General features: G+C 36.1%; 1 protein-coding gene across 1 annotated transcript in view; it reads left to right on the top strand.

Annotated features, from left to right (window-relative positions):
* The first annotated feature begins 1,217 nt into the window (after positions 1 to 1,217).
* The window catches only part of SNX6 (sorting nexin 6), a 45,851-nt gene continuing 22,051 nt past the window's right edge, over positions 1,218 to 25,017 (top strand). Inside the window, exons 1-8 of the mRNA XM_039885642.1 lie at positions 1,218 to 1,328; positions 1,487 to 1,534; positions 10,980 to 11,084; positions 11,702 to 11,812; positions 13,549 to 13,670; positions 15,599 to 15,722; positions 20,892 to 20,987; positions 23,173 to 23,278. Coding sequence (XP_039741576.1) covers positions 1,323 to 1,328; positions 1,487 to 1,534; positions 10,980 to 11,084; positions 11,702 to 11,812; positions 13,549 to 13,670; positions 15,599 to 15,722; positions 20,892 to 20,987; positions 23,173 to 23,278 — 718 coding nt within the window. The 5' untranslated portion in view covers positions 1,218 to 1,322. The remainder of the gene's footprint in view (positions 1,329 to 1,486; positions 1,535 to 10,979; positions 11,085 to 11,701; positions 11,813 to 13,548; positions 13,671 to 15,598; positions 15,723 to 20,891; positions 20,988 to 23,172; positions 23,279 to 25,017) is intronic.

The raw sequence follows: 25,017 nt of genomic DNA, 5'->3' as shown, positions 1-25,017 counted from the left end.
GGGAAACAAGATACAAAAGACAAAAAACAAAGTCATCCCCCTCATATTGGAGAATAACCCTTGTTGGGACAGAATAACTCAACCTTTCTATGCCTCTGTTCTTATATAAAAAATGAAAGCTACAAGCTCTCATGAAAATATTAGTAAGTTTAATGTTATTGTTTTGAGAGATTCCATTCAATAAGACAATGGGCCTGGCAAAATAGGTAGGGAATCAAATGTGGAGGACCTGGAATCGTTGGCTGAGGAGTCTTTATGTATGGACACTTGTAAAGATTATTGAACAGGGTAGTAGCATAATCATCAATAGTATCTGTGTCTTAAGGGGAAAAGTGGCAGCAGTGTGTATAATGGAGAGAAATATGGAAATAAGGAAAGTTCAGAGAATATTGCAAAGATCCAGAGGAGAGATGCTGAGGATAATTGCTGTGGAAGGGCAAGGGGGGATGGGACCAATTTAGATATGACAGCAGATAATCAATCATAGAAGCAATAAGATTTGGTTAGTAGGTGGTGTGATGAATGAGGGAGAGGAAGGAAGGATTTGAATAGAACTTTGAGGTTTATGGCCTGACCTGAACATCTGAAGATGCCATTAATTGAATGGAGGCACAAGGATTGCTTGTGTGCATGTCTTGATAATGTGTGTGTGTGTGTGTGTGTGTGTGTGTAATAGGTGAAATGGGGCAGGTGTGAAAGAATGGTTTTGTCTTGTTTGAAGTGCCCGTGGACACCCGTGTGGTGCCATACAGCTGGACAGTTAGAGTAGGTCTGGGGACATACCTTGGTATAAAAGAAAAGAATACTCTTGTAATGTTAACAGTTCATTTTTATAGTGCTCAACTTTAGTGCCCCCAAACCCTGAGGTAGTTATTATCTTCCCGGCAGTAAAAACTTGATTACAGCCCCTGACTGCTGACTGTGTGAAGGCCCTTGATTCCCACAACTTCTACGAGCAAAATATTAATTGCGATTAATTATCGTCGGGCACAATACAAAGATTAGATGATTTATTGTGGATCCCGGAGCGCGCTTGCTTGGTTTTTCTCTGCAGCCCTCGAGGAAAGGGAACTGGACAGCTCCCGAGCGGCCTTAAGCCCTGCCGGGGTCGAAGCCAGCCAAGTGGGTCTGCCCTTTGGGCCCTCAGACTTGTCTGCTTCGACCTTGAGCCGAGGGGCCGGCCTTCTGCTTCCTGGCTCGCGGACCCCAGCCCCCGCGCCGGGGAGGGGCGGGGCTGCTCCGAGGCCCCGCCTCCACTGCCGCCAGCCCCTCCGGCCTGTGGTGCGGTGCGCGCGTGCGCTGATCCTCACCTCGGAGCAGCCATGATGGTGGGTGTTCTTCAGCGGCGCCGATCCCCGGGCGCGCGGTGGGCACGGCGGGCTGGGGGCGGGCGTGGGGGCCGCGGCGGCCTGGCACTAATGTCTCGCTTTGTGTCTCCCCGACTCCGTCCTCTCCCCCGGCGCGCCGGGCGCCGCCAACCCCGCAGGAAGGCCTGGACGACGGCCCCGACTTCCTCTCCGAGGAGGACCGCGGAGTAAGTTCTACCTCCTTCTTGCTCGCGGCACCCTCCCTCCCCAGCTTTGGCCCTGGGGTGGGGTCCACGGAAGGGTCCCCGGCCGCGCGGCACCCCTCCCCTCCGGCCTCCTTTCGGTTTCCTCGCCGCGCCCCGCCCTTCAGCTCGTCCTCCCTCCGGGCCGTTCGGTTCTAATTTCCCCGGGATCCGCAGCCGCTTTCTTGTACCCCGCCCCAGACCCTGCCGTGGACCTCCTCCCGCGCCGAGTCGGGGTGCAGGTGAAGTGGAGGCCGAAGCTGGACTCCCTTTGGGGTCTATGAAAACCCATCCTCAGATCTTTCTGACAGCACCTTCAATTTCCCCTTATGGACCTCTCGAACCCGCTCTCCGCCCACCCTTCTCTTTAAAACATCAGTAGTACAGGGCGTTCTAAGTTATCCTTTGCAAAGGGTTTTACAGCCACCGAGTCTTAACTCTTCTCCAGTATCCTGCTAGATTTTGCAAAGTGCTGCCAGTCCACGATACCGTTACTTTTTAAAAATTGTTCAATTACAGTTAACATACAATATTGTATTCGTTTCAGGTGTATAACATAGTGATTAGGCATTTACATAACCTTTACTTTTCTTCATGTCCCCAAAAATACGTCTTTTTCAGAGAGTTCCCTTGGGAGTGTTTTGAGGTGAATTGTATTTCCCTTCAGAAAGGACCTTCAGGGCTCTGATTTCTCCCTCCTACTCTCTCCCCCTATTTGCCTTGCCTTAAGGGTGGTAATCTTTATAGTGTCTTGTACAGTGAGCGCTTGAAAAATATTGATACATGATGATTGCAGCTCAGCAAGTTTCCATGGTGCCCGCCCATCTAACAGCCTGCACTTTAATTTTCCATTTTGCTTTTACTTACTCACCTTAGGTAACGTGAGAAAGACATCTATTAGTCGATTTTTGGCAAGTGATAAAACATTCTTGTAGGCTATTATCGTTTTTTAAATAAGAGATATGATATTAGCTGATGACCTTTATAAAACTTTTGTAAAGATGTAGAGAGTGCTGCATACTTGTATAAATGATGAATTAATAAATTTCTCAGTTTCCACAAAAGCATGATTTAAAATTTTTAGTTGGTGCAAAGGCATCATATCAGATTTCTGGTTATCTAAAAATTGTATTTTCTGATTAATTTTAAAATGTGCACGTATAAATGTGTATATCTTCTGGGAGAAGACTGGAGTTATATGACCATATATAAATTATATTTTGAATTTTAAAGTAGGGGAAACCAGAGTTTTATAGTGAAATGAGACGAATTGATTATAGCATACTGAATTTTCTGAATATAAAGTATATGGCCTTTATTTAGATAACTTGTGTCTTTTTATGGAAAAGCAAACGATCTGCTCTTTTGTAAAATCTGACTCATGTTCAGTAAAAGTATTAATTTTTTTAGTATTTATGTTGATGTGAAAAGTAGAGTATTTCCTGTGAATATTTGTGTTGCTGGCCTTATATGTTTGGTAAGATTTGCTTATGGATTTGGAACCACTTAAGTAATGTGTCCAAAAACTTTTTCGTGTATTACGAAATTAAAGGGAAAGGAACACAGAGAGCATGCCTGACCAGGAGGTTCTTGTATAATCTTGTAGATGAAAATTTTATTATGAAAATGGAAAAACATTACCATGAATTAGAAAACATTTAGAAAGCCGTGATGGAATATGTATACATGTCCAGTTCTTCCTATTTTTGTCCTGTGGAACTGAGTGAATCATAATAATTATAGCTGAGTACCACTAAGCATTGTTTCATTATATCGTCTCATCATCTTTGTGAAGCTTTTAGTATTCCCCTTTTACAGACAAGAAATCTTAACCTCAGAGAAAGTAATCTGAGGTCACACAGCAAGTGTAGGAGTGGGAGAGCTGGACTTCGAATCATGTTTCTGACGTCAGAGCACTTCTCCAAGTGGCCTTGAAACACTTACATCAGAATCACCTGGGGTGTTTGAAAACCAAAAGTTTCTGGGTCTGTGTCTTAGTAAGTCAACTTCTTGAGGGGTCAGAAGGATAGATAACTACTTTTTAAACAAGCACCCAAGAAGGTTCTTTTGTGCACTGAAGCTTGATTACAGCTGCACAAAGTTATCCTGCTGTTTCCTCTTCTCAGAAACAGAAATATCTGCCCTTTTAAATTTTGTGTATTACATTTATATTGTGCTTGGCCTGATAGAAATAGATTTCCATAATCAGAACTTTTGGGCATTGTACTTATAGTTTAGATTACTTCATTCAGCCTTTTAATAAAGAGAGTCTTGATAGAGGAAAAGCATGAAGTGCATATTTGTTATGAATTATGGAGGGGACATCACAGATTCAGAACTAATGTAAGCATTTCATACAAAGCAGCAAGTAAGCAAAATTAAAGTCAATATTTTTAAATTCATTTTTAAGTAGCCTTAAATTTTCATCATGATATTTGACATAGAATCTACAGCCTTATGGAATATTGTTTTGTGAGAAACTTAAAAAGCAGACTTTTAATATACAATATTGGAAATTATTGGCCACTTTTTGATCTCTATATTCACACCTCTACACAATAGGGTTCCCCCCCACAAATGAAGGACAGTAACATTTTGTAAACAAATGAGCCTTCTTGAACTGGACACATTTTGCTTTGATGCGTTCCTTAAATAAGAGCAGTGGGTGTCCCTATAATGATATAACTCTTAGCATTTGATTTGAATTTAAATAATATGTTTATTGTTTAAAAATTACTTCAGGTGGAGTAATTACACCTCTCCTGGACTCCTAGCCTTGTTTCTCCCTCTGTATTCCTTATTTGCATAATGTCATCATTTTCCAGTAGTGCAGGCAAGAAACCTCTGAATCATATCTTTCATCCCCGTATCAGTGCAGTCATTGAGGCGAGTTAATGGCACCTTGGAAATGTTTATCCCATCTTTCATTTGCATGGCCCCCGTTAAGGTCCTTGCTATTTCTTGCCTGGATTGTGGCAGTACCTGTCATTGGTCTTACTGTTACAATTCCTGTCTCCAGTCTTACTACGTTTCATTCCAGCCTTCACGTTATTTCTAGTTATCTAACTAAAATGATTAAACCATGTAGCACCGCTAGTCAGAAGGACTTACTTGGACCCAATTCTTTTTGCAGCAAAGTCCAAACTCCTTAGGCTAGCATTAAACACCATTCATAACCCTTTCAGGCTAGCTTCATTTCTCAGTATGTGCTTCCGTGTACACACACACACACACACACACTATATATATATACTCATATGCTCTCCTCTCTCCCCCCCCTCTCTCTCCCTCCTATCCTCCTTTGCCTCATTCCCTCACCTTCCCCTCCTGCTCTCCTCTCCTCTTCCTCCTCCCCACTATCCTCCTCCCCTCTCTCCCTCCTCCTCCTCCTCTCTCCTCTTCACCTTGCTGTGGAAAGATTCTAGCACTTGCGTATTAGGGCATCTCTAACTGCACTTTAATATCTACTTTATGTATGCTTTTCAGTGTTATGGCGTGCTTTTTTTTTCTCTCACCCTCTTTTTTTTCCACTTGAAATTTGACTTATCTTTCAAGACTTGGCCCAGATGTTTGCATATTCTTTTTTACCTATACAGCATTTAGCTTGAACACAGTCCACATTTATTGATAGTTATTAGAGATAAAAAGGTGGCATAGATTGTATTGGCAAGGGATAAGATGAATGTTAGCAGAGGAAAAAGAGAAAGTTCTGCCCTGAGACCATCTCCGTGGTAAAGTGCCATAGGAGTACAAGGGAGAATGTTTAACTTTGGGGGAGGGGCAGTAGTGATGACATAACTACACCCTGATAACTACACAATGATATAGCATTTATTGCATGCCAGGGACTTTCCATATATTGACTCAATTCTCAAATCCCTGTGAAGTAGCTGCTACTATTACTCCCTACTTCAGAAAGGAAAACGGGTTCAGAGAGATTAATTTGCCCAAGGTTATATAGCCAGTATGAGCTGGATTCAAACTCAGGCAGTGTAACTCTATCTAGGTTCTGGGCTCTTCACCACTATGCTGTCACCTAAAGGAGTTAAGCCTTAACTGTTGATCAGGAATTTTGTAGGTTCTCAGGTAAGGAGAATGCTTGCCCGAAGAAAGGATAATGTATAGGTCATTTGGTCCTACCTAGAGCACTTGTTTTTACCGGAAGAAGGGATAGACATGGATACTACAGATAGAGTGTAAAGTACATAATGATAAAGACTTCAGGCAGTGGCAAGTCCTGAAGGATTTTAACCTAGGAAAGGTTTATGCTCAGGTGAAATTAGCATTGTAGATTACTTTGATGTGGAGAATGAACTGATTCTTCCTTTCAGAGAACAGAGAAACCAGTTAACAGGCTATTGTAACAGTCCAGAACTAAGGTAGTGGAAGAGGGGGGGATGGAGGGATATAGCAAAGAGAAATTTAGGAGGTAAAATTGACAGGGCATAGTGAATAAATACATGAGCTGGGCAGAGAAGGAGAAAAGGAATATAGAAGAGCAGAGTTAGAAGATAATAAGTTTGGTTTCAGATATGTTGGATTTTTAATTTTTAATTTTTAATCCCTTCCCTGCCTAACTAGAATGTCAGATCTGTAGGGTGAGGATTGTGTCTTTATTCAATCTCTAGCACCTAGTCAGTGGCTGGCATATTGAAGGCATGCTGTTTAATAAGTGAATATATCCAGGTAGATGTCTAGTTGGTAACTTGAAGTTATGATTGGGAACTTAGAATAAGAGGTCTGAATTGAAGATATAAATTTAGGAGTTATTAGTCAAGAATGGCTGAAATTGCCAAGGCTAGATAGCACCAAGGGTAAACCAGCATTTAAAGCCCAAGGAGGAAAAATGGACTAATTGACTGGGCTGAGGGGGATAGTAGGAAAATGAAAGAAGTCCCCGGAAGTTATGAGAGTTTTAAGCAAGTGGCCAGAATGATCACCAAGGCAAAATACTGCAGAGAGGTCAAGACTGAAAAGTATTGGATTTGCAAATTACGTGCCCACTATGTGAAGGTTTTGTGAAACCAAGGCTAGTCAGAAGAGCTGTGTATGAGCAAGTCTTGGAGGAGACAGGAAGATTAAATACTCAGGTGAACAGACAGCTCAGCCCTCCACAGGATACCACTTCTGAGAATGTGGAGAAGATGATGAGGCTAGATTTATTTGTACAAAGGTTTATTGATGGGTCTGAGAAAAAAACAGATGCTAGTGTTTCTTTCTTTGGGATATATGAAGCAAGACCCTTGTTGAGAGTGCAGATTCCTGAGTGTAGGAATTTGCAAGCCAGTTTCAGTAAACGAACAATGGGATTTGATGGGACCAGCAAGAAAGATATTGGAGTGACATATCATGGAATGGACTGGAAAAGGAGAGAAGCAGAAAGGGGGCTAACAGACTGGAGATATATGGAAAGGTCACAAGACGAATTGATAAGGTCAAATTGTACACATAGTAAAAGTGGTGGGGGAATGTTTTATTACATAAAATTGATTGGCTTCTTCACTACATATAGATTTCTTGAAGGCAAGGATTTTGGTTCACTTATATTTTCCACAATGCCTAGGACAGTCGTTTGCATATAAATGCTAAAAAAAAAAGTTTATTAAATGCATATTAGTGTATTGTCTAAGGAGTAAAGTGTTATATTTGTATTACCAGTAATAAAACTTAGAAGGAATGCATAGGTAGACACCGTTAGTACTAACCTGGTAATATTTTATTATTTCCAGTGTGGTTTGTGAGAGGAAATCTGGTTGCAAATGCCAGTTTTAACTTTCCTCTAATCACCTTCAGCAGCTCAAAATCTAAAAGCAAAAAAGTTGATGTTTGAATTGATCCTAAATGTGGGAATTTGCAAGTCAGTTATGGCAGAAGAGCAATGGGAGTTGACGAAACCAGCAAGGAAGACATTGGAGTGACATGTTACCCTAGTAATGTTTTGTTGTTTCTGGTATGATAAATGAGAGAAAATCTGGTTGCAAATGCTAGTTTCCAGAAAATGTATGTATAATCAACCATTGATTTGACTGCTGGGTATACAACTCATAGAGTAATAATGGAAATGATGTATACAAGACTTCTAAAATCATAATTAGGCTAGGAGTTAAATAGAGTTAAAATTTGACTTGAATTAGTGAGCTTAACAGAATTTACTTCTGTCTGTGTCGTGGGGTTTTTTAGATTGTACTGTAATTACCTGAAAACAATTTCTTAGCCCAGTTAAGGTTTCTTTCTACTCCTTATTCTTTTCCATTCAATAAATATTATTGAAGGCTACCCCGGAGAATATAGCAATGAACAGAACAAACAAAAATCTATGTCTTAATATTCTAGTGTGGGAAAGACCATTAAAAAAATAAGTAAAATATTGTAGATAGTGAATAAGTGCTATAAAAAAATAAGGTGGAGGGGGCTGCAGTTTTAGATAGGGTGCCTAGGCAAGGCCTTAATGAGAAGGTGACATTTCAGTAAAGAGTTGAAGGAAATGAAGGAGTGAGCCATGCAAATAGGTACCCGAGGGGCAAAATGTTACAGGTAGAGGAAATAGTAAGTGCAAAGACTCCTGAATGGGGGCAGCATGGCCGTGTGTTCAAGGAACAACAAGGAAGCCATGTGGCAGGGCTGCAGTGAGCCAGAGGAATAGTAGGTTAGTCAGAGATGATGTCAGATGCAGATTAGATAGGGCCTTGTGAGCCACTGTAAAGACTTAGGCTTTTCTCCAAGTGGAAACCCCTTAGTTTTAAGCAAAAGAACGATTTCTAGTTTAATGGGATCATTCTGGTGGGTTTATAAGGAACAGATTGAAGAGGGAAAAGGGCAGAAGCAAGAGACCAGTCAGGAAGCTGTTGCTAAAACAAAGTTATTTTCCTTCTTTTTTTTCCTTTTTCAACCATCCATCTCTATACATTTGCTTTTCTGGCAAAAGACAACTAACATTTTAGGAATGTTCCAAGAAAGATACTTTATAGTAAACTATTCAATGTAGTAAACTAGTAGTGAATTTCTTTACTAAGTAATTAAATGTGGAGAATTAATCTACCAAGAAAAAGGCAGTGTCTGTAAGTTATTTTTCTAATGATATTGCATTTGTGTTGCTTAATCCATTTCTATGTCTGGTCTTTCTCTTGACCATGAAACATGTTTACCCCTAGTCAGTATCCAAGAAAAAAAAAAAAGTACAATGTTTATTGGCCCGGGTAAGGATTAAACCAGTGAATGAAGTCTAATTAGAATTTCCTTAGACAAACTGACCTCACAAGTTGCAGAAAGTTAGTTAAACGTTGACGAATTACAAGTTACTGGCTTTGACTCTTTCTCTTAATAAAACTCTCTAAAATTATTGACTTTTTGCTAAATAAGAAAATCTGCTGCACATTTTATGTAATTAACACTAATTTTATAATATGTTATCAGATATAAGGTGCAATGGATTAGAAAATATATTTTCTTTCATAAACCACTAAGAAAAAAAATATTGCCAGTAAAGCTGTAATTTGTCATCAATTGCCAGGCATCCCTATTTCAGATGTTAAAATGTGAAAATATGCATTTAGCTTGAAATATGATAGCTTTCAGTGAAATATTTGTATTGACATGGGGGTGGTTTCATTTTATTGACTAGCTTTAATAATAATCCAGGATAATCTCCCTACCCCCAAATTCTTAATCTCACCTGCAAAAGTCCTTTTTTACCATATAAAGTGACATGCACAGTTTCCAGGGATTTGGATGTGAATATCTTTTGGGGAGCCATTATTCAGCCTATCACAATAAACATCTTAAAAGTGGCCTGAATGTGAGTAAAGATAAAAAAGGAAGCATTTCTTAAAGTAGAATTACAGTAAGGGTTTGGAGAAGAGGTAGGAAGGACAGTATAAAGACCTCGTAAGACCAAATAGAAGCAAGAAAACCAAAGAACAAAGTATTCGTTGATGTTTCCAATATTGTAGAGGCAATGAGATACTTGGAAAATGAAAAAGAAAAGTTATTTGTAATTCAAGGCAACTTTTCATTTTATTTCTTTTATCAGACAATGGGCTAATTGTAGCATTGAGTACAATAACAATTTTTAAACATTTAAAAAATTTTTTTGTAAGTTTATATTATAAACTTTAAAAAATATGATTACTGATTGAAATTTAACTTAATATAAACTTATTAAAGTTATCAATGGAATTTTTATTAAATGCAATTGTGCAATTTAAACAGTGATTAATTTCTTCTGTGAATCTTGAGTTAGATTTTATGTAATAGCACTTATTTTTTAAAAGCATGTCTACTTAGTCTAGAACCAGTAGTGCAAAAATGAAGTAATGTTATTTTTTTCATTACTAATAAAGTTAAACAACCCTATTTAATGAAAAACTTCAAAAATTCATCGTTCAATCACAAGATTTCTGCTTGAAGATGAATTTTTTCCTATTTATAAAAGTAATACATGTATATTTTGGAAAATTGGGAGAATAAAGGAATATATGAAGAAGAAAATCCATTGCTATTCACATTGCATTTTCTATAAGCCTTTTATGTATGCATTTTTAAAAATACAGTTGAGATCATAGAGTATAAACAATTTTCACATTGGAAATGAAATTTGAAATGCTAAGGACTAGGCGATATTGGCAAAGTAAGTTCTGGATTTTACAACTAGAGTATTTGAAGCAGGCCGGTTAGACTTTAAGTATTTCATATCTTTGCAGCTGGATAAGACTTTATCTTTTAGTGTATTTGATTCTTCTGTAAGTCTCCAAATTACCCAAACATGTTAGAATGCTTATTTGTTTAAAGGGGAAGAAAAAATGAATGAAATTAAAGAATTATAAGTAGAATTATGATAAGAATTATAAGTGGAAAAGTCTCCTAATAGACAAATAAATGGAAGCACTAAATAGAGAACATACCATTTCTACTGTATTAAAGCTTATAAAGTGTGAAATTTAATTTATATCACAGGAGTTATTGAGTACATGTTAGCATTTTTCTTAGCACTTCACATATATGTGCTATATTTAGCTATATTTAATAGTTTCATTGTATGTTCCAGAATTAAGTAATAGAGTTAAAATTATTGGCCAATGCTTTTTATTTTTCTTATTCTTAAAGGTAGATACATTCCTTAATTTTAGAATACTTGAACTTTAATGGACCATTTTCTTGGAAAATAGTTTAATTTTGGGGTGAAATTAATGAATTATGGTTAATATAGTGACTCATACAAACCAAAGTATAGTCGGATGGTGTAGAATGAAAATTGGTTAAGATAATGATATACTCAAAGCACCTGACCCAAAATATATATGTAGATTAAATGAACTTTAGTACTTTTTTAGATTTACAATTTTTTTTATTATTTTAGTTTTGTTTTCTCATTATCTAGGAGAAGATAGTTTAAATAGTCCATAGAATTTTCATTATTGTTTTCTTTTTTTAGCTTAAAGCAATAAATGTTGATCTTCAAAGTGATGCTGCCCTGCAGGTGGACATTTCTGATGCTCTTAGTGAGAGGGATAAAGTAAAATTCACTGTTCACACAAAGGTAAATATGATTTTATACTCATATTATTTTAGCTATTTATTGTGCTAATTGATGTTACATATGTAATATATTGACTGGAACTTCGGTTTTGAACATAATTAGAAATTGTTTTTTTAGCTTATAATTCACTGCGGCTATTTTTTAAAAGTTTCAGGAAAATGTACTTTTTAAAGGTTAGCATTTAAGAATTAATTATAGAACTTAGACATAATGCGGATTTTCTCTAGACCTGTATTAATATTTTTTATTGTTTTTAATTTTATTGTGTTCCTTTAGTTAATCAAATTGCTGTCTTACAAATTATTTTCTTTTTAGATTTCGGCTCTCAGGCACATTTCCAGACTGTAGACCTATTTTCCTTCGAATAGTTGAGTTTGATATATGTTAATAGGATAACTTACAAGTAATGGTAGCAGTACAGTATAATAAGAGGCTATCAACTTATTTTCTCAAAAGTCCCAGGATAATTTTGTCTGGCTGTCTTAGAGTTTTCTTAATAGAGTTTAAAAGCACTGCTAATCTTTCATATAAGACTAACTTAAAAAAATAAAATATGTTTATTAAAAGCTTTTTTGTGTAAGTTTAATTTTTATTCAAGAGCATCTCTATCTTTGCAGAGTTCATTGCCAAATTTTAAACAAAACGAATTTTCTGTTGTTCGACAACATGAGGAATTTATTTGGCTTCATGATTCCTTCGTTGAAAATGAAGACTATGCGGGTTACATTGTAAGTGCGGAGGTTCCATTTTAATCCCATTTTTAGGAGCTTTTCAGATACTTTATTATGTGTTGAAACCTCGTAACCTCGTCGAGCATTTTCAGTGAACTGATGTAATTTTCAAAAATTGCCAGTTAACAAATGTAATTGGCTACCACCTTTTATCGTGAATTGTCTTGTTTGGGTGTGTAGGGGTATGGTTATGTTATGCTTTCTCATTTAAACTTAAATCCTTACTGTGTAATAGAATTGTAAAAGGCTTGTCCTAGAGATTAATTAACGGAATGTTACAAACCATACTGGTTTTGAACGCTTAGGTAGACAGATACTTAGACAGCTGCTTAAGAGGTTATCTAATTTAAATATGCACCAGATGTTGTGCCTCAGCTATTGACCACACTCAGATTTCTATACTTTAGTTTCATATGATGTCCTTGAAATCATCCTCACCTGATTCCATCTCCATCCTTGTGGCTATCCTCAGTCATTTGCTTCTTTTTCTTTCTGTAATTTAAAGTCTAGTGGACAACTGGCAATGTGTTGCTGTGTTGTTTTTTTTTAAACAAATACCAGTTTATATAAAGGATACAACTCAGGAACAGCCAAATGGAAGAGATACATAGGACAAGATATGGGGAGGGGGATTGGTACAGAGCTTTCATGCCTGGACCCCCTCCCAGCACATCAATGTGTTCACTAACCTGGATGCTCTTTTTTCTCTTCCTATCCTATCTCCACCTTTTCTTTCCCTCGTCTTCTTGTCCAGTGGCATTTTCTTTCTTTACTTTCTCCTTCCATAGATTAAACACTCCTTAAAGATCAAGACCATGTCTTATTCATCTTTATATGCCCATTGCCCAGCATCATGCCTGGCACATCGTAGACACTGTGTGTGAGCATCAGCAAATGTTGCCAGACTATGCTTGATGCTTCCTTCCCTATTGTTTTCCTTGGAGTAACCATTTTCTTGTAGTCATTTTTACTTAACCTACTTCCCTTATCTTACCTGCTCTCCTTAATTTCTATCATTTCCCCTTGACAGTTCTTATTTATAGGCCCTTCCTCCTAAAATAATTTTTTTATTATTTTTCCTTCGAATGATATTTCTCTTTTAGATCTTTTTTTTTTAAGGTAAGTGTTTAATTACCCTCTTATTGTAGGTGAATAGAATGAGATTAATCATTAATCTGTGTCTTGTTCTCTTGTTCTTAAATCAGTACTTTCTACTCTGGTATACTCCTCCAATCCAGGAACTCTTTTTAACATCCCTCGGTCAATCATATTGTTAGTATTTATTAACTTTAAAAAGCATAGAACAGCAGAGAGGTATTATGAATTCATTAATTTAAACAATACATTTGTATTTAATTTATACCATTTATATTTGCAAATGGTATGCATATTTGCTTACATATTTATTTAGTGTATAGTCGGAGCTTAATGTACATATATATTAGAGGACTCTAGGTTGCCACATAGGAATCTGCAGATTAAAGTTTGAGAACTACTGTTCTAATACTAGAAAATAGTGTACTACTGTTCTAATACTAGAAAATAGTGTTGTGCTATATTTTCCTCGTAAAGGAAATCAAGGATTTTAACTTCTAGACCTAATCAGTCTCTAACCTGACTTGGTATATTCCTGGTACCCAGTTCTCATTCACAAAGTCTTTTGTGGTGGCTGTCATACAACAACAGCAGGAAATAAAGTAGTCTTTAAAATAAGTGATTTGGTTCTGTTACAGATCCCACCAGCACCACCAAGACCTGATTTTGATGCTTCGAGAGAAAAACTACAGAAGCTTGGAGAAGGAGAAGGGTCCATGACAAAGGAGGAATTCACAAAGATGAAACAGGAACTGGAAGCGTATGTGATTTTTGTTGTTGCTTTTGTTGATTATGCTTGTTTTAACACTTTTTTTCTTTCCTTTTTTTTTTTTTTTGTGCTCTCTGCTATCCCATCCTTTTAATCATTTCACCACAGTGACCCTTTCTGGAAGATGCAAGTTTAAGTCACACAACCAATGTTAATGATCATGATCAGAGCCTACAGGAAAATTATAGAATAATTGTATGCATTGTAAAATCCTTTAATGTTTTTAATAGACTCTGAAAATTAGTAATGGAGGATCCAAAATTTTATAAAAAGTAGTAGAAAGGGAAATAATGACTTTTTAAAGCAGAATAAATTATTTTGTTTTTTTATACAAGGCTTTAGTCATTACCAGCCTAATTCTCTTCTTAACATTTGCGTACTACCAAAACTTCTATTTCTCATAGAAGTAAATGCTGAGCAACTCTGCATATATATTCTGTTTTCTTTCTTAAAAGTAAGTGTGTGTGTGTGTGTGTGTGTGTGTGTGTAATTTATTGTAATTTTCCCCTTTTCTCTGCCTGTGGCTTTTGGCCAAAGGGAAAAGAATAGGAGCAAAGTAATAAGAGAATAGCTTTAAAATGTTTTTCATGATATAATTAGTTTTATATATACTAGAAAAGTATTAAATCTTTGAAAAATTGAGATTTCAATTTCATTTAGCATATTTGCTTAAAATACAGGATCTTTTTACCTTTTATTAAACATTTGAAGTAATTTTAGATTAGCTATATATTGTTTTTCTGTATTTTGAGAGTTATACAAGGAAATGCTTTTCTTTGCATTGTCACCTCCATAACACTTTCTGGTCATTTCTTACCTTCATACATTTCCTTTTCTCCTCTTCCACTTAGTTTTAGTTTCTAAGCATATATTCACAGTGCTGCTAGACTCCTCTTCGGAATGCAAAGCTCTCTTAACAAGATAAATTAGCAAAGCAGGTCTTTTGTCAGAGTGTAAGGTGACAGATATTTTAAGAATTCTGTCAATGCTGAGTGCAAACAATGAGTCTGATAGCAGATATATACTTTTATAGTTTATAAAATTGAAAACTGGAAAGTAGCAGAGCACATTAATATTGAAGAATCTGTGGTTTTCCAGTGGCCCTGATCATGATTCTTTTGTGGTCTGGTTAGGGGTTGGATAACAGAGAACCTTGGGTTTATTCTACTGCTACCTCCATCCTCTGCATCCTTCTTTTTTGTCTTCACTGAATGACTACCCTCACAGAGATCAAACTTCTCCCAACATTGGTCCTGCTGGTTTGCTGGTATGTAAAACTTATCCTCCTTGCACGTAGTTGAAGCAAGAATATTGGGCCTTTTCCTTGAGTGGTTTTTTTTTTTCCAAACTGACATGTATTACTGTATTATCACTGTGATTCACTGATACTAAAATATTTTAAACACAGTTCTTCAATGTAATGGCAAAAATTAGTCTCTCCATGATGTGTTTCTCTCTTGTGTTTCTGGGTCATTAGACGAAAATATTAATGTTGAAAATATGCTTATTTAGGTTTGGGTTTTGAGATTTTTTTCTACAAAGATGTTTAAAAGCAGTGAAATCTAGAAATCGAATCATTAAGATTGTATCAAATAATTTGTAGTATGCTTTCTCCAGGACTGAAAACAAATACCCCTGTAGTTACCTTTAACATCAACTTGCCTAGGAAGAAAGGTTCATAAAACTTTAAAATATTAACATTTAACTTGAATAAATGCTATTAACTAGCATGAAGTCTTTTCAGAGCTGGGTTTTATATATTAACAGTTCAACTAAAATCTTTGTTTTACATGTATTATATCTTTATATCTCTAATTTTGCATTTATAATAATTCAAAGAGTATTTGCTACAAATAGTGTTGCAGATGATTTTCTAGTTGATGCAGTGTTTTACCTTTAATTTTGTGCATTGTTTCTAGTGAATATTTGGCAATATTCAAGAAGACTGTTGCAATGCATGAAGTATTCCTGTGTCGTGTGGCAGCACATCCTATTTTGAGGAGAGATTTAAATTTCCATGTCTTCTTGGAATATAATCAAGATGTGAGTATTGAATTGATTAAAATAGCGACCAACACTTATTTTTAAAGTCATGAAAAAGGTAGAGAGTAGTTAAAAAAAGCTTAAGGCCATCTTTTATAATATTCTTATTTTTCAAGACAGTTTAAAATGACAGTTTTCAGTGGCAATGCAGTATTTCAGTAGAACTTGAGCAAATTGAAAAAATGATGGAAAATCATGTCACTACATGGGACATTGATATTCATCCTGAATTGTGAACTTCTTAAGAAACGGTTATAAAATTCATCCTGAATTGTGAACTTCTTAAGAAATGGTTATAAAACGGTCCTAAATTTGAGTTTGCAGTCTTCTGAAGACTTCTAGAGAATTCCAGGGAGGTGCTTGAGCTAAAGAATTTCAGATTGCTTTTTGGATTTTGATCTGTTTAACTCACCTTCTTCAGTGCTGATGCTCTTAATTTTCCTCCCTCCCTCTTTGCCTAAAAACTGTTAAAGTGCAGAAAGAGAGATTGCAGTGGTTAGGCTTTAAAGATTTCTTCATTCATAGTGCTGGCAAAAAAATTTTTAGTGAGTGGGTGACACAGATCTTGGGATTTATCTTTGGACGACAAGATGGTCATAATTTTAGCAGAAGACAAATGTAGCATAATGCTTATTTGCTTACAAGTCAACATCAAGATCAAAGAATTTTGTATATATAAATTTGCCCTTCTGACTTGTGACAATAAAATGTCTTAAGTCTAGCAGTGGAGAAAACAAAAAATTTTAAAAGGTATGAAGTAACTTAGGATCACAAAAGTATACCAGTTTAAGCATGGGTACTTTCACAAGCATGAATGTGGTATATGATACTGGCATGTGGTCTTTTATAAATAGGAATTGAATGCTAGCTGTATCATGAATTATAAGAAGCTAAAAATGATTCATGAGTAGGGTTGTTAAAGAACATGTGGAAAGAACACATGATAGAATGCCGACATCACTTTTTTACCTTTATGAGTTTGTTTTTGCTGGACCTTATTTATGGCATGGGCTAAAACCTTAGTAATAATTTGGTAGAGCAGCATAGGCATAAAGTGAGACATGGTAGTATCAGTGCAAGGTCACTGGAGCAAGAGAAGCAGTAGCCTTACATTCCAAGTGGTCCATCCCATTGCCACAGCTTTAGAACTATCTGAAACTATATATCTGTATTTTAAAAATTTGTTTATATATTTATTATTTCCCTCTACTAAAATATAAGCTCTCTGAGAATAAGACTTTAATTTTTCACCACTGTATCCTTACTGTTTTAGAATAGTACTTGGCAATTGAGGTGTAAAATAAATATTCGTTAAAACAATAAGTGAAAGATTATTAAATATTTAGGTCAGCTTTATAAATAGCTTTCATAAATCTTAGGATTTCATAAATTTTCTCCCACCAAGGTAGATTTTTCTTTCTTACAAACTAATATATGCTTAATAAAGATGATGATGATGATGCATTTTAATAATCCTTTTAATATCAGCAAATGGCGTTTTGGAGAAAGCCTAAAAAGATGAACTAGAAAGTATTTTACAAATATTTTTTAATAACTAAGAGCAAGTATATTAATAGGTTATAGATTATAGGCCCCGAAATAAAAGATTTTTCTCAATCTTATTTCTAATGCCGTTTCTCGGATCTTTATTCAATTCATTGGTGCTGGAAAAGAAATTAATATGTTTTGTTATCTAAGTTTCAGAGGGTCATGGACTGATGAGTTATTGAGGTAGTGCTAGGGTGTCTTGAAGTTTAAAAAGGCATATGGTATGAGAAATAGTCACTGCTGTGAGAAATGATTGCCTTTAGTATTGCTTGACCTATGTAGCTGTGCACCTTCTCTGTTTCTAATATCGTTTGAGTCTCCTTAACAGTAGGTTAAATATTTAACCTATTTAACATCCCACCTGCCATTCAGTTCTTGTTAACGCATCAGTGGCCACACCCAGGACCTTGCCTCACGTCTGAGTTCTTTAACTCTAGTATTGTGGACTCCAGACATAGCCTTCTGTCTGACTGCTCTCTTTTTCCCTATTCCCATTTTAGTTGTTCTTGGACCTCTCCTGCATTTTGACTTGTCTTTGCTTTTCTCAGTGCTCCATTATTTATAACATGTTATGACTTTAGATAGCTCTCTCCCATTTTCCATGAAAGCTTTTTTCACCTTGAAGCAGTTCCTCTTGATCACATTCTCACCTAGTTCACAGGGAAGTAGAGCCAATCAGAAATCAAATCCCTGAACTTCCTATATTTCCCACAACCCTCAACCTCCTTGGCAGCCACACTTAAAGCTTTTTTCTTTTTCTTCTTCCTCTATAATCTAGGCACCTTTTCTTTTGCTTACCTAACTGGCTAGAACTTCTAGTACATTGTTAAATAAAAATGACAAGAATAGATATTCTTGTTCTGTCCCTGATCTTAGGAGGGAGGCATTTGCTATTTTACTATAAACTGCGAGTTTTTCATAAACGCCCTTAGTAAATTGAAGAAGATCCCTTCTATTCCTAGTTTGTTGAGTGGTTTTTTTGTTTTTTGTTTTTGTTTTTTCATGGAAAAAGATACATCTGTTGAGATGATCATATGGTTTTTGTCTTTTACTCTGTTGATATGGTATATTACTTTATGCCTTTCCTTTTTGACTAAGATACCTTTCCAGCTATGCTGGATCCCATGTACTTCTGGATCTTTGGGGTCTCTTCTGAGTTTTCCTTTAACTCTGTGGCTACTTCCCAATATCCTTCATGGTATTTTCCTCCAGGTATTCATTTGAATCTGATTCTTACAAGGTTCCTCACAGAGTTCTCTAGAAGTGTAGAAGTTCTTCTAGACTTCCAGTTCCATAAATTATCTCTAAGTGATCTCATCTACTCCTGTGCTGTAAACGTATAAATCCTTAGCATTTCTGAGTCCCAGCTCTGTTTAGTAGACAGCCTACTAAAAGCTCTATTTAGATGTGCCCATTGGAATTTTACTCTCAGTTGAACTCTTTTATATTTTCTATTTCAAAGAAGGTACTGTCACTTCCTTAAAACCTGTCAGTTCCTTAAAACCTGAAAATTACCCATGACCCTTCCTACTCCCTGTTCCTATTAGGAGTCACCAAATCCTGTCTGTTTTACCTTCTTACTATATTAGGATATTAGGAATATGTTTACTTTCTTCCACCACCAGAGCTAAAGATTAGTTTTGACTTTCATCATCTTTGGCTGGGTTATCGAATCTGCCCCTAAGTGGTCATTCAACCTTTAATCAGTCTGCTCTTTCTCATCCCCTAAGTCTGTGTTAATTTCCTTGGGTGCTCCCCTAGTGACTTGTGGATACCTCTAACATTATGCTCCTCACTGTACCTAATTATATACTTCTCTGTATTCTCCTCTGTACCATAAGTTACTTGAAGAGCAGGAACCCCCTCTTAGTCATCTCTGTATTTATTCTTAACATGTAGCACAGTGCATGACTGTAATATGTATGTGTTTGTTAAGTAAATTAATGAATTAGTATTTTATAAAATCCAGTAAAAAAAAAAAAACAGTATGTGTTGGGAGGTCTAAAGATGTAGCAGTGAATCCTAACTTAGAAGAGTTACGTGAAGTGATGACTTTTAATTTGGATGTTTAATTAAAACTGAATAGCATTTCTGGTAGGAGACGAGGTAACATTTCAGATACAGGGGAACTCAAAAGTTCAAAGCTGCTTGAGAACTATTTGGAACATAAGGTTCTGTAAGGGTAGGGTGGTAGGTGGAAAGGTAAGTTGAACCAGATTATTTAAATACTTGAATACCATACTAAGGCGATTGGCTTTCATTCCCTGAATTGTGAAACTCTGTAAAGTTATTGAGTAAGGAAGAGATTCTTAAAATTTGATTTTGGAGAGTTATCCTAAGCAGCGGAATGGATCAGATCGAGATGAGGGATGTTAACTATAAAGTCCAATGGTGGAGTCTAAGCAAAAGAAAATGAGCACTTTTACTCGGAGAGTGGGAATGTAAGGAGACAGATTTCAGACATTTGCTGGTAGAATTTGAGCTGTGAGAGAAAGAAGTTGCAGGTTATTTCAAGATTTTTAATGAGAAGTATAGGATTTTAGGGAATGTATGGGAGTGTGAGAAACTGGTTAGATGGAGGGACCTTTTAAAGGGAACTAGGAAGAGGAAAATTTTAGAGTTTAGATTATAGTGAATACTGTAATCTAGTGAGTACCTAGTATAAGGTAAGCAGAATCTCTATGTAAGGATATGATACAGGCAATTGATCTAAGATTCAGGAAAGAGCTTAGAGGTAATGATAGAGATTTGTGAGTCATTTACATAAAAGTGAGCATTGAAGCCATACCCATAGATAAATTAAATGGAATGTTCCTCTATAGGATACCCTAATGCAGTCGGTGGTAAAGTCAGACTTAGTTGCTTCACAGTGTTGTCTTCAGATAACTGTTCATGCCACTCAAAGTCATCTTTTATATCCCTTGCACTACAAGTTGCTGACTTCCAAAAATAGGACAGGAGATGATGTTCGGATGAGTTCAGAATGAAGAATTTGCAGAATATATTTTCAGAGCTTTTACAGAATCATATGATTATATATTGTATACCAGTAAATTTAAAGGAACTCCTGAAGTAAATTTTTAGTTATATTTATATTGTTTGGTAGTGCTTGACAGAGTATGATGAAAGGGCTACTTGCAACAGAAGTATCAAATACACTTATAACATCTCAGCCTTATTGTAGATAACTGAATCTGAATCTTTGGGGTGAGGCCAGACTTCTCTTTAATGCGGTCAAGTTTGGAAATCACTAATATACATGATGAAATTGCTACTTTATTAAATTTAAAAACTGTGAATGTGGTTCCATAGTGTAGCGGTTAGCACATCTGCTTTACACTCAGAAGGTCCTGGTTTCACGCCCCAGGGGAGCCACAGTCCATGGTCTCCGGCCATGCCTCCCTGAACAAGTCTGATCTCAGAAGCTAAGCAGGGTCGGGCCTGGTTGTTACTTGGATGGGAGACCACCTAGGAAGACCAGGGGCTGTAGGCATAAATAATAATAATAAATTTAAAAAAAAACTGGGATTCTCTTGTGATTGTCATTTTGATGTCAGAATAAAGGAGACATTACATTCTATTTGCAGTCTAAAAAAATGCTAACTTTTATTTACCTTTCAGTTGAGTGTGCGAGGAAAAAATAAAAAAGAGAAACTTGAAGATTTCTTTAAAAACATGGTTAAATCAGCAGATGGAGTAATTGTTTCAGGAGTAAAGGTAAGATTTTATTGATTAACAGGACTATTAGTTTGAGAATTTACTCCTTTTAAGAGGGAGTTGGATTGAGATTTCAGATGTGCAGAAAATTATATTGGAGTAAAAGAGAAGTTTAGACAGTAGAATCCTTCAGCCTGAGAAAATGGGCCCTTGCCTTGGGTTCACTCTTTAGAGAACTCCCTTCTTCAAAGGGTGAGAGGTCTGTAGGTCCAAGGGGATTTGCCCACCTGGAGCCCAAGCCCTTTCCCTCCAAACCAGACCAGTTATCTAGAATCTGTATTTCCTTGGCCAAACCCCAAGCCTTCTTCCAGGTCCTGTGTGGGCTTTTTCCCTGAGTTCATCCTCCAATGGGTAGACTGTGCCACTGGTGTGTGTACTCCAAGGGTGGTCAGGGAGTGAGTAGAGGAGAGGCACAGAGGAGATCACTGTGTAAGTTGGAATGTCCAGCTACATGCACTTGAGGTCCCTCTGGGCACCCTGCACAGCTGTAAGATGGGACACAGAGTGACTGCTTCTATTTGTACACTTGGCCTTGGCCTTACAAATGTTAGAGTCAGACCTGGATTCAGATTAGGAGTTAAAAGACCTTAGTTGAGGTTTTGTTCTTATCTCATAGTAGCTTGAGAAAAGTCTCTTTCGCTGAATCTCAGTGTTCCCATTTTTAAAATGTCGTTAATAGTCTACGGCCATGCCACCCTGAACAAGCCCAATCTCATCTGATCTCGGAAGCTAAGCAAGGGGTCGGGCCTGGGTAGAGAACCACCCTAGGAAGACTTACGGGGCTATAGGCACCAAAAAAAAAAATAAAAAAAAAATAAGAGATTGTAAGCTGACAAGGTCCTTGCAATCTGTGAAGTCCACCAAGGGTTTCCTCGCCTAAAAAATAAATAAAATAAAATGTCATTAATAATACTGTCTGGCTCACAGGATTGTTGGAAAGACTGGATGAGATAAAACATGTGAAAATACTTAAAAAGCTAATTATTTACCTAAATAACACCTAAATTTTTCTTAATGATGTTCTGAAAATAGCACAAGAATTGATTTATCTGAAGACTTATTAAAGTATAAGAGGAAAATCTTATATTATCAAGCAGATACTAAGAAAGATATATAATGCTTTGTCATCATTACCTGTATTTATAGATACATCTACAATAAAACTTAGGTGTGAATTACTATTTATTTGATTTATAGTTTGATTTTTCAGAGACAGGTCAGTTGATATGCTGACTATGCATGTGCTGTTGCTACTTTCTAATAAAGACTCAGTTTATGTCCATTTTGATGCTACTTATGGACTAATGCTGAATGTTTTTCTTAGCATTTAGTATAAACCACTATATTGTTTATGCTTATCAATAATTTTATTAGTAAAGTCATAACAGTTTTTGAACATATACAGTGTGATGTTTGGTAGCCCACATTTTCTTATTTAATCTTTACTACAACCCTGCAAGTTACAGTGTTATCCCCATTTTTACAGTTAAGGAAACTGGTGCATGTGAATTACAGATTTCAAATGACATTTTGTCAGTACTAACTTTTGCTGCTTGTGTTCTGTTGATGTCAGTCTTGAATTACATCATTTCAGCTAGTGCTCTTTCAATAAACGATCTGTATTTTGGAAGAGAGAAAAGTACTATATTTTATTTTTAATATTTATCTAGCATTGTTACAAAAAAGATTGAAGACAGTGGTGAATGTGGTAATTGCTCTCAGATTGCTAGTTTGGCCAGGTTCTCCACAGTAGTCAGTGACAGCTCTAATGACTAAGGCCCGGCAGCCTTCAGGAATGACCCATTGTATACTTGTATACTTAATAGACCAAAAGAAATAAACTTTTACTTGTCTATCAGAATTTTTTTCTCAAAAGCAATTGGTCGCTCCCACTGGCAGTAATGTATTCATTGGAGTGCAGAGGCAGAATACAAATAAGAACACATTTTAAGAGTATAACGTGAACATGAACAATATGGGGAGCTACAAAACCATAGAAAATTCCTTGATAGATAGAAATGCATGTCTATTAAAGTATGAACTTGGTGAAATCAGTATAACATCTGATAATTGGTAGCAGTGCTGTTTTACTGATTATCTTTTATGATTATAATAACAAAGTGGTTTACATGTTACACTAAAGCAAATAAGTGAAAAAAGTTCGTATTTTCTTTTGATCCTATAGGATGTAGATGATTTCTTTGAGCATGAACGAACATTCCTTTTAGAATATCATAACCGAGTTAAGGATGCATCTGCTAAATCTGATAGGATGACAAGATCCCACAAAAGTAAGGTTTTTCTCTGTGGCTAAAGCTTATATTTTTTTAATGGAATAATTACATACAAAGTTATTATGTTACTTACAGTTTGTAAAAGCCTTGATATAGAGGAGTGTTTCTTAAACCATGGTCTATGAAGCCTTGACTATAAGGCCCTTTTTAGCAAGTCTGTGAGGTCAAAATGATTTTTCATAATAATACTATGATACCTTTTGCCTTTTTCACCATGTTAACATTTATACTGATGATACAGAAGCTGTGGCAGATAAAATTTATGGTGCCTTAGCACAAATCAAGACAGTGGCACCAAACTATACTAATAGTCACTGTATTCTTTTCCCTTAGTGCATTTGCAGTTAAAAGTGCTCAATTAAGAATGTCCTTGATGAAGGAGTAAAAATTATTGCTCTCCTCTGAGTATACTTTTTTATATGCTGACTGATGAAATATGAAGAAGGTATGCATAAAGCACTTTGTACACTGAGGTATGACAGTTTTCTCTAGAAAAGCATTTTAGTAATTGTGTTGCTGAACTAGCTGCTTTCTTCATAAAATACCATTTTTACTTGAAAGAACAGCTGACAAATTATGATTATTCAGACTTAAGTATTTGGTAGGCATTATCTTAAAAATTAACTAAGTGAGCCTGTTACTTCAAGGAAAACAACTCACAGTATTTGTTAACAATGATGAAAATCAAGCTTTCTACCAATAAGAATTTTTAAAAACTTGTCTCTATCACCATGAGCTTGCTTCCCAATAATTGAGGGGATTGATGATAATGTTAGTGAATGTGATATCTTTAATATTGTATGCTGAAGTATGTTAACATTTCATAAGTGTGTCAAGATTTGCGTAATTCATTGACCCAGTATTTTCTAAATGATCCAAGTGCATGATGTTACAAAGTCATGTATGTAAAAGATCCATTCAAAGTGCAAGATAGACTAAAGGGTTTTTTTAAACAGCTTTATTGAGTTGTATTTGACATATAAGATGCAGTGTTCAGAGTATACAATTTGATGTTTTGACATGTGTGAAACTGTCACTACAGTTAAATGAATGCCATTTATCATCTATCACCATCTATCCATCACTACCGAAAGTTTTCTCTGTAGCCCGTCGTAATCCTTCCCTCCCACCCCTGTCCCCACGCAGCCACTGATCATTCTGTTTCTGTAGGTTAGTTTGCATTTTCTAGAATTTTATATAACTAGAATCATACAGTATGCACACTTTATTGTCTGGCTTTGAAATTCAACAAAATTATTTTGAAATTCATCCATGTTGTATGTATCAATAGTTCATTCCTTTTCATTGCTGAGTGGTATTCCATTTTATGGATATACCACAGTTGTTTATCCATTCAGCTTGGATATTTGTGTTGGTGCTAGCTTTCGGCTATTATGAATAAAGCTGACATGAGCCATCTATATGTCAGTCTTTGTATAGACATATGCTTTTATTTCCTTGAGTAATACCTAGAAGTAGAGTGGCTGGGTCATGTGGTAAGTGTATAATTAACTTTTTAAAAAATTGCCAGACTTTTTTCCAAAATGATTGTACTATTTTACATTCCTACCAGTTGTGCATGAGAGTCGCTCTTCATCCTTGTTCATCCTTGTCAGCAAAGATAATCAGTCTTTAATTTTATCCATTCTGATATATAAGTAGTGGTATCTCGAGGTGGTTTTTATTTACATTTTTGTAATGACTAACAATGTTGAACATCTTCTCTTGTGTAAGTC

Source organism: Pteropus medius, unplaced genomic scaffold (assembly GCF_902729225.1).
Source record: "Pteropus medius unplaced genomic scaffold, Ma_sr-lr_union100, whole genome shotgun sequence".
Classification (NCBI taxonomy): Eukaryota; Metazoa; Chordata; class Mammalia; order Chiroptera; family Pteropodidae; genus Pteropus; species Pteropus medius.
The sequence above is the reverse complement of the archived record's forward strand: the minus strand, read 5'-3'. Positions and strand labels throughout refer to the sequence as shown.